This window comes from Mytilus californianus, unplaced genomic scaffold, assembly GCF_021869535.1.
Source record: "Mytilus californianus isolate M0D057914Y unplaced genomic scaffold, xbMytCali1.0.p SCAF_5, whole genome shotgun sequence".
In the NCBI taxonomy this organism is placed as follows: domain Eukaryota; kingdom Metazoa; phylum Mollusca; class Bivalvia; order Mytilida; family Mytilidae; genus Mytilus; species Mytilus californianus.
The window spans coordinates 71,493,245-71,509,397 of record NW_026262701.1 but is presented as its reverse complement, the minus strand read 5'-3'; the positions used below and the strand labels follow the sequence as shown (position 1 = coordinate 71,509,397).

Genomic DNA, 16,153 nt, shown 5'->3' with positions numbered 1-16,153 from the left:
CACAAGTTATTGTCTGGAAGTTACAAAAATGCTTATTTTTGGCCCCTTTTTGGCCCCTAATTCCTTAACTGTTGGTACCATAACCCCCAAAATCAATCCCAACCTTCCTTTCGTGGTATTGAACCTTATGGTAAAATTTCATGGAGATCCATTAACTTAAACTAAAGTTAGAGTGCGAAAACCAATGTGTCTTCGGACGACGCCGGACGACGACGACGACGCCAACGTCATACCAATATACGACCAAAAAATTTTTAATTTTTGCGGTCGTATAAAAACGTGACAAAAGTATCTGAAAAATAGGTATTTTCATTAAGTAAAGAATTACCACTTTCTAAATTTATCAAAGAAATGTATGAACTTTATGAAATATGTAATAAAAATAACAATTAATAATTGAAACTGTTTTGACAAAAATGTATTTGAAGTTGTTGGTTTTTAAAATATATTGTGTAAAATGACACTGGCTGAGCAAAATTTTTTAATGCATTGCCTACAAAAAGACAGATAGGTTGCAAAATATATAGTAGCAAAGACCTTGAAAATTCTCAAAATCTATAACTTACACTGTTACATACATACACACTGATAAAAATTTTATACACAATCACAGATCTCAGGAAATGTCCACATTATCATTTATGCAGCATATTAAACGTTTTAAAAAAAACAAACTCTGACAGATTCAAAGTACAACTTTTATATAATAAAACAAGAAAAATTAGCGCTAGTAATTTGTTATAAATTATATTTTACAATTTACATATTTACAGTATACAAGTAGCATTTAAAATGCAATAAAGAAGTTTATGATAATATACAAGCGGACCTGCTCATAAATTAATGGCAGAGCACTATTTTGACAAAAAAAAATAATAAAATAAACATTCATAGCCTTATTTTCTTGGAAAAAATTTCCACCTTTCTATCTGTAACACCTTGTGAGCATGGTTGCTATCTATCAAGAATTGAGAACGGGTTAATTTATAACCTGCAAATTGAAGACAAATAGTTGAAATAAGACAACTTTTTGAAAAACAATTTTGTGTTGTGTGTTTTATAGTATCCAGACCAGTCAAGATTACCGGTAGTCCAATATTTTTAATTTTGAGACATAAAAATCAAACTAGAATTTTTTTTTTTTCTAAATCAAATATTTGGGACTAGGAAAAACTGTTAAAACTAGTTGAGTCCTTCAAAGAAATTAATCAGATAAACAGCGTTTCCAAATTTTTGTTGAAGTCATGTTTGCTTTGCACAGACTATCTAGGTATTTTTTACAATGTAATCATGTCATACTCATGTGTCCAATCATGGTCTAGAATTCCGCTTAAGGCGGTGCTAGGGGCTGTCTTAAACTTGCAGTGAGATGAGAGTTTTTTTGCTTCGTGTTGAGGTCTCACTGTGAATTTGAGATGAACAGCAATAAAAGCGCTGTTCCTTTACTTTTTGTGGGTTTTTTTGTTGTTGTGCATTTACTGATTTTGTGTCATGGATGGATAACCCATATCTTTTGTTTTTCTATTAGATACATTAGCATTTTTCTTCATCCTTTATCTTCAATAACAAGGTAAAAATAAAAATATTACTAGCGGTCATGCTTATAAAAAACCAGAAAATTAGTAGGTCCAGAAAATGTATTGAAATATCTGGAAAAATTTCTGCCTACTTATGTCAACCTTAAATGTTTATCTGGCATATTTAATAACAAATATGTCCAAATTTGGAGAGTGTCCGCCTTTAATGTTTATTTGGTATATTTTATAACAAATATGTCCAAATTTGGATTTCATCAGAAAAATATAAATGGAAAATCATAACATAATTATAAAGATACCATATATTATCAAGATACCATACATTATCAAGATACCATACATTATCAAGATACCATACATTATCAAAATATCCTAATAATTATCTTTAAAATGGAGGTTAAACAAACAACAATCTATCAATCGAATAATTCTAATTAAGTTGACTGTCTTAATGTATCTGAATATATTCTGAAACAGGTAGCTATCCAGGATTTATCATCTATGGTCCAGCACCTCTGTATTTTGTATTTATCTATCAAAATTAACAAGTCTGATGTTCATATTTGAGATTCAATGCCCATACCATTTCATTAAAGAGGATAATCCCTTTCAGTTGTAAAAAGTTCTAAATCTAATTTGTAACTTTTAATTTATTATCATTATTTGAGGACTCTCAGGAAGATAACTTCAACTAATAAGGTTATCTTCTTCAAATAAAGATTATTCATTCTATTTAAATTCAATATGATTAAAGAAAATAAATACATAAAATTGACATTAATGTTCTTGTGAAAATTTAAAGTCTGGCTTTTTTATAGAAAAAATGAATGAATATCAAATGGCACAATCAACAGTCAGTCACACTTTTAACCATACGATTGTTGAGCATAAAAAAAAACATAGGAAAATACTAAAATCTGGCAATTCAAATCCGGAAAGTTTCCATTGGTCATAAGGCTCCAACCATTCATCTTTCATGAGAACATGTTATTTTTTAGACAGAGTAGTAGGAAAGATTGAAAATTTATGTTTGTGGCTGATGAAGGTGATGAATGAGGGGCCTGATGGGTTATTTTCGTTCTTCGTGATCGGCGCATTTTCGCTATCGTGATCCGTTTTTCTACAGATTTATTACTCTTTTTATATTTTCTTGATCCGTGATCATGGAAATTTATTTTCTGTGAATCGTGATTGACAAAAAAATCAACTCGTGAATCGTGATGAGACCCCCCATCAGGCCCCTCATGAATATCAAAAACCTTTACTTAATACTCAACTACTTTTTAATATACTGAACATAACATATATTTTTTAATGGCAGACTTTAAAATTTGTAGCTTATAAATAAATTGATATATTTGAATAACATGGCAAGAATAGTACATTCCTGACTGACCATTTGATTGAAGCAGTAACCGTATAATTTCTTCGAACAAAATCATGTTTCATTAAAATAAGAATACTATCATAAAGTATTTTATCAATACTGTATGGCATTTTGTATAGATTACATATAATGATGATTCAATATAAACAATGCATTATAAATGACACCTGTCAACAGTAAAAAATAAAGAGAAATGGTTTGATTGCCAATGAGGCAACTATCCACCCGAGTTAAAATGATGTGGATGCCTTCAACAATGAGAAAAACCCATATGTATAGTCAGCTATAAAAGGTTCTGACATGAGAAAACTAACTGTCATTTGGTTTTTATGGAAATTATTTTGAAAATTAATGTAAGTATTCTTAACACAAATTCAAAGGAAAAAATGTTTTGATGTCTATGAATGAAAAACCCAAACATGTTACCTTTCACCACCTAGTTAATGGGAGACAATTTGAATTTCTTCCTCTGACCCAAAGCGCTTAGTAAATCAAAATCATTTCTACCTCACCTTAGAAAAAGCTGTACAACTTGCTAATTTGGAGACAAGTTTTCTGTTTTAAAATTTGCCTGCATCAAAAATAGATTTGGTAGATATACATTGTACATTAAGTTATCAGAATATAACTGTTATATCCAATCAATTGCAAAAACATGTAATATACAATTATGGACTTTTGTTGTATCGAAATGAGAAATTGTTTCATGGACAAATGTCTTTCAAACCTCAATCTATCTCCTACAAAAGACACTAATAATTATGTAATAGGGGAAAACGTGCAATATTGATAATGAAGCTGAATCAATACGATTTTTTTAAATATAGTAATTTTAACAGAATATCACACAACAGGACATAAACCAATAGAATTTTGCGTTTTTAATAACCATATAACTACAACAAAAATTCCTTCCCAAATAGGGACACAAGAGCACATGTATAAATCTGATTTCTTCCAGCAGATTTTACGATTACAAGGTAGCTGATAAGATATTGTCACTTTCTTTTCGTATTTAAAATATCTAAAATTACCTACTTCAATTTGCTGTTGTGAAAGTAACCTTGAGTATTGGAAATATGCTCTGGAGAAAAGTATTTTCAGTGAATTTGTCACATTTATGTACAAGGAAAAATGTAAAAATAAATAAACAAATAAAGATTTTAAACTCTCAGTACCAAAGTTATTGGCCCTGAATAAGATTTTAAAGAAAGATATAGGACCAGAATACTGTGGATTCGATATTATTAGTGGGAAACAGAAAGTAGGTGTCCGAAAAAGTGCTTACATGTTTTAAGTCATCCCTGGAAAAATGTATGACAAAGTTGTTTGTTGCACAAACGGACTGACAGACAGTGAGATTGCAATATAGCCCCATTCCTAGAGTTGTGAAATAATAAGCTAAAAAAAAATTCATATGTGAAAACTGATTTTCAACTTCTTGACAATCACCCACTAGCAAGTCAAGGAGAATATATAGTTTATGGTCACATCAATGAAGATCTAAAATTCTTAATATTCTGAATAATTTTGTTAATTTTATATGTACACAGCAAACAAGACAAGAAACTTATCAAATAAATAACATATCTATATACGAGTGGTTGATGAAAGATAAGTTGATTTATTGCACTGATATCAGGAACATTACTTTCCTTTGAGACTGAACTTTGTGGCAAATTATGCCCACTTTAAAAAAAAAATACAAAGTTAGGGACCATAGATGTGCCCTTGACTTGTAAACATACTCTCAAGATGCTAGATGTAACTCATTATTATACAGTGGTAACATGGTTTCCAAAAAATGTTAGCAAGCCATACATCTTCTTTTCATTTGAAACTAGACATCCAAGCCATTCCTGGCAACCATCAGGAGTTTAAAGTAAGAAATTTTAACACAAAATATAATGAAAATGATTGAGTTTGATACAGAGATACATTTTCTTTACTTTGAAGGGTGAAATGTCAGTGGACTTTAGTCCATGATTTATCCATCATTTTCCAATAACATACAAATAACATAGTAAAAGCATGTTTTGCCTTATAAAGCTCGTTTTCTTTTCATGGTAAAAATGAAAACAAAAATGTAATATGTGAAATATGTGTAAATTTTTATCAAACATATGAAAATTTCCTAGTTTCTATAGTTCTTTTTCACATTCTTTTTCATATATATTCTCAATATTAACTTTGGATAAAAATTATTTTTTATTTATTTCAAACCTATTAGATTCTTCATTTCAATACTTTGAACATGGATACACTGGTTGGTTGCTATGTAAACAACATGATTCTGTAAAATCATGAGTAAGTCGCAATCCAGCTGAATATGGGAAACAACTCCAAAAAGATAGATTGATGTCCTGTTCTAGTATATTTGTACATTTTCAGGTAAACCTCAGCCATCTTGCCATCCAAGTAACCATTACTAGCAACTTTTTTGATGACAGGATATTTCAACTAGAGCTTTTTTTACAGTAAATACTCTTCATTTCATTCTAATGGCCGTAAAAAATGAGCCTGCGTTTGGGAAAATAGTCCAAGAAAAAATTATAACAGAAATTTTTTCTTCATCATGTGAAAAAGAACCCAACAAAGTCCCTTTCAGTGATATTCTAGTTGGACACATCAGACTTATCCTGGAAATATGATCCTATTGGGATTCCTGCACAGAAGCACTGTTGTCACACCACAGTTTTGAATTTGACAAAATATTTGGGTAAACATGTCAAAGAAAACTAGTGTAAACATCTGAAAGAATACTTATATAAATATCTATAACCAGCTATGAATTGTTTTATAAAAATTTGGTGTTCTTTTTAATCTATACAGATGTGTATTACATGTAATAAACCTATCAAAATATTTTCAAAATATGAAAAATATGGGTCTTGGAAACTATTTGATTGAAAACAAATATATGGAAAAACAAAACAAAAAGTGTCTGTGACAAATCATAATTATAAACGGAAGAAATCATATAAGGGGTGTTAATTTCTAACAAATGTCTCCAAAATGTCTTCTGCCATTCGTAAATTATTTCTGGCTACTCTAAGTGCATCAACCACTCGTAACCGGTCATAACCTTTCTGTACTAAATGGTCCACTGATTGTTCATCAACACTATTTTCTTTATTACTATCACAATTTTCTTTTAATCTTTCCCTGCTATCACGATTTCGTACAGGTAAAGGTATATCTGAATTATCTCCCTTTCTAAAAAAACAAGATAAATACATAATCAGAAGTTATTTGAGTGAACAAACATAAACAGTTGTGGTATAATTGCTCATGAGAAGACTATCCTTGGTTGTCAAAAAACTGATTTTTATAGTGTGTTTTTATGTTGTGCTACTACATCACTGTCCCAGGTTAGGGGGAGGGTATGCAAACCTGCAAACATGTTAAACCCTGCCACATTCTGTAAGTGCCTGTCCAAAGTCAGGAGCCTGTAATTCAGTGGTTGTAGCTTGTTGCTGTTTTATCATATATTTTTTCTTTTATTGTTTTTTTTACATTAATCAGGTCTTTAGTTTTCATGTTAAAATTGTTTTACATTTGTCATTTTGTGGCCTTTAATAGCTTGGTATGGGTTTTGCTCATTGTTGAAGGCATTATTGTCGGTGACCTATAGTTGATAACCTTCTACGTCATTTAGTCTCTGTAGGAGAGTTGTCTCATTGTCAATCATACCACAACTTATCTCCAAATAAACAAGCATTCTGAGAGTATTGCATGGCAATACATAGTCCCTACCGGTTAAAAACAAATATCAAGTCAATATCTTCAAGCATGACGAAAAAAAGGGTGGAAAACTGATTATTTAAGTGGAATTTCTAAGTCCAAGGACCATAACTCTGCACAAAATCATCAGACCAGAACAAAATTAAAACTTGATCTGTAACTTGTCATGATAAAACTATATCCCAATTATCAAATCAATATCTTCAAGCATGACGAAAAAAAGTGTGCAAAACTATTTGAGTGAATTTTCTAAGTCCAAGGACCATAACTCTGCAAAAAATCATCAGACAGGAACAAAATTTGAACTTGATCTGTAACTTGACATGATAAAACAATACACCAAATATTAAATCAATATCTTCAAGCACGAAGAACAAAAGTGTGGAAAACTGATTTGCCAGACTGACAGACAGACAGACGGAGTGCAAACCTAAAGTCCCCTTCGACTTCGTCGGTAGGGGACTAAAAATGAACCACTCTATGCAAAGTTTCATGCAAGGGTGGTTGGTTATTTTTTTTTGTTAAGGAATAGTGCTTGTATATGGTAAATGCAATAACATATTTCTCTTGTAACAGTAGTTTGTTGAAGAAATTCTTGTTAGATTGATGGCTGTTTAATGTCCAGTGGCAAATTAAATGCATATTCAGGAAGAGTACATGATAATGTGATATGAATATATATACCCTGCTTCGTACTAGACTGACACTCTAAACCAGATTTTTAACGTGCTAATTCACAAGGTAACAGTCGGCTGGAAGACATGTGAACTTAGTGATACACATTATTTAGACTGTTGAGTTAACCAACTCTTTCTCCTAAATGCTGTCTGCCTAGCGGAGAAGCAGCAAATACAAATTTTGAAGTCTTTGCTTTGACCTGGCTGGGGTTCAAACCCACGACCTCCAGCATTCAAGGCAATCACCCTACCACAAGACTACCCAGGACTTTAGAAATGCTTGAGATAAGCAGTAAAGTTTATTTGTACAGTATAATGGCTGTTCAAATAAAAGACTAATAATGAAAGAAAAGAAATCAGTCTGTATTGTCATCGAATTTTATTACCAATTTTTTGTTATAATATAAATTTCAAATTTGTTCTATTGTTTACACTAAAAGTATAGATGAATATAAAAAAAAGACGTAAAATATAAGAATAAACAATTGACACAGAAATATGTCCCGCATGTCAGCAGAAAATAATCATTTCAAAATTGCTGGACCATGACATAGAGGGAAGGCAAGACAAAAACTTGACTTACTTGTATGGATCTCCTGGTAGGTTTTTCCTAGGGGCAGGTAATGGTGGAAGGTCGTAATCAGTTGGTACCCTGTGTGCTGGTGTTTTACCTGTGAGGGAGAAAATAGTCCCTGTAAATAACAAAGAAGGAATGCGTAAGCAAAGCAGATATAAGGAAAAAAGCATTGCATGTAAGCATGTTGTATGTTTTTTAAGTTAACTATATGTCAGATATAAAAGTATTCAGCTGTGCAATCAGATGATAGCATCATACAAGGGGAGTAATTCTGGTAGTAGCAAAACAAACAAATAAATAAATACTAATGAGCAAAAAAACTCGAAGTAAACCTTCATTCTAGGATCTGCTTAATATCATCAGAAGCCATTAAAATATGCAGCAAACTATGAACTCTTATGAACTTTTCTAACACCTAAGTCCTAAGGCCATCCTTCTGTTAAAAGTCTGCAAATCTGAATGAAACTTTAAATTATCTCTTCTTTTACACTACTACTGTCCCTATGTAACAAAAATCTTCAATGGCAATGGAAATTTTAGTTATCTCTTTAGCCCCAGTGGATGTCAAAACAGACTATTTATAAACATTGTAAATAAATTCCATGCACTTGAAAGTAATGTAGTGAGAAATTGTTAATTCATTTTTGAAGTATCTGGCATACTTTAACCATAAAAGATGTGCGCACAAATAAACTTTATAATTCATTGACAATGATAACATTTCGACTTATTTTTATATTTATAATTCGTGCATTTCCTTAGTTTGTTTTTGGCACTAACATATTTGTGTCTGGCCAATACTTATGGGATAGAGTTTCTAATTTAACATCTTGCCAACTGATATCAAAGCCTACTTTGAGACATCCTTATTTGAAACCTGCCCTTAACAAGAGAAGCAATCAAATCCACAACTCAATTATGTATAAGTTTCTTTAGGTTATAGTGAATATATTTTGCTTGTGAAGTGAAGAAAGTTCATTCTGTGAATGGCATAAGCATAAGCATGAAAGATATAAAACATGTTGATTTAAATTTAAGCATTTTGTGCAGTATTATAGGTCCATACACATTTGTTATTTTCCGTTGTTTCAAAAGAACTTACGACTATGTTTTTTCAGATGTAATTTAAACAAAATAACACCAGAACAACACTGGTGGTAAGTGCCTTTAAAATAACAACAAAAAAACTACAAATGAACATCAGCTTGTTACAGAATTACTCAATATTCATATAAATTTATAGGTACCAATTTTTATGATTTAAAAAATTTGGATTTCATATCATTTTTCAGTCATAAACAAGAGTGCACATGCTAAAATGTTTTGCCTGCTTTACTATTCATGATTTATTTTATGTTGATAGTCCTAAAGAAAGTTTTACTACATGTATCACATAAATTGAACTTTATCAATGATCCATAAAAATGAGGTCATGATCAGATAAACCAAGCCAGACAGACATGTTCACCTTACAATCATTAACAGGAAAACTTAACATTGACCAAAGAACCATGAAAATGAGGTCATGGTCAGATGAGCCCTGCCAAACAGACTTGTATACCTTACAATCATTCCAAACATCACATATAGTTGATCTTATTGCTTATAGTATCTGAGAAACAGACTTAACCAGGAAAACTTGACATTGACCAATGAACCATGAAAATGAGGTCAAGGACAAATGATTACTGCCAGACAGACATGTACACCTTACAATCATTCCATTCACCAAATATAGTTGACCTATTGCTTACCAGAGTACATTATCTGGAAAACGTCCTAATCATGTTATCCTATTACTTATAATAAAGGAGAAATTCACATTAAATAAAAGAACAGAGCTTCAATGTCCCCAATGTTGCACATATTTTATCTATACAAGGTACAAGGGCAACAACTAAAAATAAAATGCTTCGCTGGGCGCAGCTTGATACGACCGCAGAGGTCGAACCCTGAACAGTTGGGGCAAGTATGGACACAACATTCAAGCTTGATACAGCTCTGAATTTGGATTGTGATTAAATATTTGACACAGCATAGGTTTCTGACACAGAAAGAATGTGGTCTAAGAACTTCAATTTTTTTAATTTACCTATTATGGTCCAATGTCCAAAATCAAAATACATGGTTAGATTCAGCATATCAAAGAACCCCATATATTCAAAGTTTAATTTTGGACCCCAACTTGGACAAACTTGAAAACTGGTCCCATAATCAAAAATCTAAACACATGTTTATATAGATTCAGCATATCAAAGTACCCGAAGAATTCAATTTTTGTTAAAATCAAACTAAGTTTAATTTTGGACCCTTTGGACCTTAATGTAGACAAATTTAAAAAACGGGACCCAAAATTAAAAATCTAAAAACACGGTTAGATTTGGCATATCAAAGAACCCCAATAATTAAATTTTTGATGAAATCAAACAAAGTTTAATTTTGGACCCTTTTGACCTCAATATGAACCAATTTGATAGCGGGCCCACAAATAAAAAATCTAAATACATGGTAAGATTCAGCATATCAAAGAACCCCATATATTCAATTTTTGTTGAAATCAAACAAAGTTTAATTTTGGACCCCAATTTGGACCAACTTGAAAACTGGGCCAAAAATCTAAAATCTAAATACATGTTTTGATTCAGCATATCAAAGAACCCCATATATTCAATTTTTGTTGAAATCAAACAAAGTTTAATTTTGGACCCCAACTTGGACCAACTTGAAAACTGGTCCCATAATCAAAAATCTAAACACATGTTTAGATTCAGCATATCAAAGAACCCCAAGAATTCAATTTTTGTTAAAATCAAACTAAGTTTAATTTTGGACCCTTTGGACCTTAATGTAGACCAATTTAAAAAAACAGGACCCAAAATTAAAAATCTAAATACACGGTTAGATTTGGCATATCAAAGAACCCCAATAATTCAATTTTTGATGAAATCAAACAAAGTTTAATTTTGGACCCTTTTGACCTCAATATGAACCAATTTGATAGCAGGCCCACAAATAAAAAATCTAAATACATGGTAAGATTCAGCATATCAAAGAACCCCATATATTCAATTTTTGTTGAAATCAAACAAAGTTTAATTTTGGACCCCAATTTGGACCAACTTGAAAACTGGGCCAAAAATCTAAAATCTAAATACATGTTTAGATTCAGCATATCAAAGAACCCCATGTATTCAATTTTTGTTGAAATCAAACAAATTTAATTTTGGACCCAACTTGGACCAACTTGAAAACTGGGCCCATAATCAAAAATCTAAACACATGTTTAGATTCAGCATATCAAAGAACCCCAAGAATTCAATTTTTGTTAAAATCAAACTAAGTTTAATTTTGGACCCTTTGGACCTTAATGTAGACCAATTTAAAAAACGGGACCCAAAATTAAAAATCTAAATACACGGTTAGATTCGGCATATCAAAGAACCCCAATAATTCAATTTTTGATGAAATCAAACAAAGTTAAATTTTGGACCCTTTGGACCTCAATGTGGACCAATTTAAAAACGGGGCCCAAAATCCAAAAACTTAATACACGGTTAGATTCAGCATATTAAAGAATCCCAAGAATTCAAGAATAAAACCCCATTGAAATTGATCAAGAAATAAGCAATTTATACAAAGTATCTTCTTTTGCACAATACTGTGGAATTGAATATTTCTTGCTATTGCGCAATACTGTACAATTGACAATTTCTTGCTATTGCGCAATATTGTGCTATTGGATATTTCTTGCTATTGCGCAATACTGTGCAATTGAAGATTTCTTGCTATTGCGCAATACTGTGCAATTGAAGATTTCTTGCTATTGTGCAATACTGTGCAATTGAAAATTTCTTGCTATTGCACAATACTTATTATATAATAATTTACACATCCTGTTTGGTGTGTATCTCCTACCATATCATTATTATTTGCTTTTCAATATAAATCAGAAATAACCAACTTAAAATGGAAAATTTTAAAAGAAAAAAAAAGGAAAAAAAGAAAAAAAAAAAAAAAAAAATCCCCCCCCCCAAATTTTTTGAACCCCCTTATGATTCATCACCCCCAAACTCAATCCCAGCCTTCCCTTTGTGGTATGGTACCTCGCAGTACAATTTCAGAGAGATCCATACACTTGAACACAAGTTATTGTCTGGAAACTAGAAAAATGCTTATTTTTGGCCCCTTTTTGGCCCCCAATTCCTAAACGTTTCGGGCAATTACCCCCAAACTCAATTCCAGCCTTCCCTTTGTGATATGGAACCTTGTAGTACAATTTCAGAAATATCCAAACACTTACACACAAGTTATTGTCATGAAACTAGAAAAATGCTTGTTTTTTGCCCCTTTTTTGGCCCCTAATTCCTAAAATTTTGAGGCAATTACCCCCAAAATCAATTACAGCCTTCCCTTTGTGATATGGAACCTTGTGGTACAATGTCAGAGAGATCCATACACTAACACACAAGTTATTGTCTGAAAGTTACAAAAATGCTTATTTTTGGCCCCTTTTTGGCCCCTATTCCTTAACTGTTGGTACCATAACCCCCAAAATCAATCCCAACCTTCCTTTCGTGGTATTGAACCTTATGGTGAAATTTCATGGAGATCCATTCACTTAAACTAAAGTTAGAGTGCGAAAACCAATGTGTCTTCGGACGACGCTGGACGACGACGACGACGACGCCAACGTCATACCAATATACGACCAAAAAATTTTCAATTTTTGCGGTCGTATAAAAAGCACTTTTTTTGTTCTTTATAACTTTTTATTAATATCTTAAGAGAAATGTAGGTTTCACAGCAATTGCAATGTGATTTCCAATATAATTATTATTTCCAAGGTGCATAATTCTTTCAAAAATAATTGATCGGCACTGATTTTCAAACTTGTCCAAGACATTGCTAATATAGACCTATGATGTAAGTTTCAAAAAATTCTGGCAAGAATTGTATACATGAGAGGGGGTCCTCGGTGGCCAAGTGGTCTAAGTAGTTCTACTACTGTAATCACTAGCCAGTCAACACTGAGGTTGTGAGTTCGAACCCCGCTCGTGCGGGTGCACTCGACTCCAATCTTAATTGACTAGGATTGTCAGTTTTCCTATCGAAGGTCGGTGGTTTTCTCCGGGCACTCCGGCTTCCTCCACCAATAAAAACTGGCCGCCACGAAATAGCCCAAAAGTGGCGCTTAAAAGTGGCGTTAAAACACCAACAATCAATCAATCAATATACATGAGAGCGCTAACAATGCAATTTTCCATAAAATTAATGTTTCCAAGGGACATAACTCTTTTAAAAATAATTGATCGGAACTGATTTTCTAACTTATCCAAGACATTGCTGATATAAACCTTTGATATAAGTTTCATAAAAATCTGGCAAGAATTGTACATGTGAGAGTGCTAACAAGACCGGACAGACGGACGCCCAGTATTTCTATGTCCTCCACAGCGCGGAGGACAAAAAAACTGAATTTTATTTTCAGGCAGTCACTGAACCATGAAAATGAGGTCAAGGACAAAGGATGAATGACAGACCGAAACTTTTTAACATAAGAAATCTTTATACATAGTTATAAGCATATCCAGGTCTTCAGCCCTCTGAAATATAAAGCTTAATACACATAGTTTACACCACCACTGATTTGTAATCCCTATATCTTGCATTCTGTGACTTTCATTGCAGGCCAGACAAAAATGCCTTTGAATAAGGAGATATCTTTCAAGGATTGCAAACCCTTTCCCATTTTTCCGTATTTAATAACGGGATATTACTAACAACAGTTTTTTTTAACTATTTGGACAAGAAGCTTTTTCACAGGGAATATTTAAAGTTAACTACAGTTCACTCTCATTTGTTTACAACTTATCACTGCATTTTAGCAGCTTTTTGGGGGGGAAAAGCTAACAACTGCATTGAATGTTTATTATCTTAAATGGCCATATATAAAGCAAAAGATGAGGCAAATCATGTTTATATTGACGGTGAAATGCTGGCAAATATTGCATACAATCCTGACCATCTAAAGGGCTGTCCAGTTGGAACAAACAAAAGCATATCAAAACATGGTAAGCAACTGTAGAAGCAGATGTGTTAGAATTTTTAATGCTTTTTTTTAACTGTAATGGAGTAAATAAATCAAACATTAATAAAAAGTGTCTTCACATAGCGAAAAAAAAAGAGTTCATTTACTTAATTTATACTGCAAAATATAAGATTATTTAGGAAAGTTCTATTTAAAAGTTCAACAAATCATGTATAAAACTCAAAAACTAGTGCTCAAAGTTAAATGAATTTGTTTTCATGTTTCGGTTTTATGCCACTTGATACTTTGAAACAGCTTACCTCCCTTTGGCACTGAATATTCATCTGGCTGTGATTCGTCCATCATTGTGCTGTCTGTTTCAGGCTGAGACAGATATAAACAATTATTTGCTGTGTTTGGATGTGATGATGATGATGAGGATGCTGGGACATCGTAACGTAATTCAGCGTAAGATATTCCTGAAAAACACAATAAAAAGATACTGTCTTAATAAAATTCCTTCATTTTTCCTTCTTGAAAAACCAACACTGTATTGATCTGTTCATTACATGTAATAAATATATACAATATCAACATATCTAACAACTGTTTCTGTTTATAAAACATTTACAACGATTATCTATAATTCTGTTGAAAGCTGAACTATTTGAGCATGTAGTAAGTACTGGTACACAAAGTTTTGTTCATTTGTGAACCATGAGTTCTAACAAGCCATGGCCATTATAGAAACTAATATTCTACCATATTTTCCATGAAAGTTAGAGTAATGTTTTTTAGTGATACAATTATTATGTCCAAGGAGAACTAAATGGAGATGGGTGTCAAGAAAAGAACAAAATCTTAAGTATGAGTAGCTTTGTCAAGACCAGAACAAAAACTCAAGTATGAGTAGCATTGACAAGAACAGAACACACACTTTTAAGTATGAGTAGCTTTGTTCAGAACAGAACAAAAACTTAAGTATGAGTAGCTTCAGAAACCAAACTGTGAGTAGATTTGTCAATATATACAAAAGAAAAACTATAAAACTGTTAACACAGAGATATGTCTTGCCTATTTGTTATTTTGATAATGCAAATGTTGAAATTAAAATAGCAATACTTTAACATGTAAGTTATGCAAATATTTAAAGTCAATGAACCATGACTGAAGGTACAGGGCTAAACAATCGCCATGGAAATGAGATTTGCCAATGCTAATACAACTGCAAACCAAATGACCATTGACTTTTCATAAGTCGTTCCCTTTAAACAAACCTAAACACAAACATTAACTTGTAAACTATGTAAAAGTTTCAAAATCAATGAACCATAATTAGGGGTTGGGGTTATATAATCTCCATGGAAATAAAACTTGCAAATGCCAATACATTTGCATACCAAATATCATTGACTTTACATTAGTGGTTCATCTTAAACTGACCTAATCACAAACTAATACATGAAAACTAAGCAAAAGTTTCAGTCAATAGACCATGAATGAGGGGGCGGGGCCAAATAATCTCCATGGAAATGAGATATGCCAATGCTTATACAACTGCATACCAAATATCATTGACCTATCACTAGTGGTTCCCCATAAACTGACCTAATCACAAACTAATACATGAAAACTAAGCAAAAGTTTCAAAGTCAATAGACCATGAATGAGGGGGCGGGGCCCAAAAATCTCCATGGAAATGAGATATGCCAATGCTTATACAACTGCATACCAAATATCATTGACCTATCACTAGTGGTTCCCAATAAACTGACCTAATCACAAACTAATACATGTAAACTAAGCAAAGTTTCAAAGTCAATAGACCTTGACTGAGGGGGCAGGGCCAAATAAGCTCCATGGTAATGAGATGTGCCAATGCTAATACAACTGCATACCAAATTTCATTGACCTACCACTAGTGGTTTCCCATAAACTGACCTAATCACAAACTAATACATGTAAACTTAGCAAAGTTTCAAAGTCAACAGACCTTGACTGAGGGGGCGGGGCCAAATAATCTCCATGGTAATGAGATGTGCCAATGCTAATACAACTGCATACCAAATATCATTGACCTACCGCTAGTGGTTCACCATGAACTAGACCTAATCACAAACTAATACATTGTTGACACTGCCGTCGTTACCGCCGCCGGAAACAGCATACCTATGTCTCGCTTTTAGACTTTGTCAAGGCGAG

The 16,153-nt window shown here is 32.5% G+C and overlaps 1 protein-coding gene and 1 long non-coding RNA gene across 7 annotated transcripts in view; both read right to left on the bottom strand.

Annotated features, from left to right (window-relative positions):
• Nucleotides 1–684: 684 nt before the first annotated feature.
• LOC127702998 (E3 ubiquitin-protein ligase CBL-like) overlaps nt 685–16,153 on the bottom strand; it is a 56,637-nt gene continuing 41,168 nt past the window's right edge. For 5 of the 6 annotated variants that reach the window (XM_052207363.1, XM_052207365.1, XM_052207364.1 and 2 more), the window contains 3 exons: nt 14,272–14,430; nt 7,930–8,038; nt 685–6,141 (listed from right to left, as the gene is read on the bottom strand). In XM_052207363.1, the coding sequence (XP_052063323.1) occupies nt 5,916–6,141; nt 7,930–8,038; nt 14,272–14,430 (494 nt within the window). In that variant the 3' untranslated portion in view covers nt 685–5,915. The remainder of the gene's footprint in view (nt 6,142–7,929; nt 8,039–14,271; nt 14,431–16,153) is intronic. The other variant, XM_052207367.1, reaches the window with a different exon arrangement.
• On the bottom strand, nt 14,993–16,086 carry LOC127703009 (uncharacterized). The gene is made up of 2 exons (XR_007982635.1): nt 15,727–16,086; nt 14,993–15,559 (listed from the first exon to the last, which is right to left on the bottom strand). It is a non-coding gene; the product is annotated as an uncharacterized LOC127703009 (long non-coding RNA).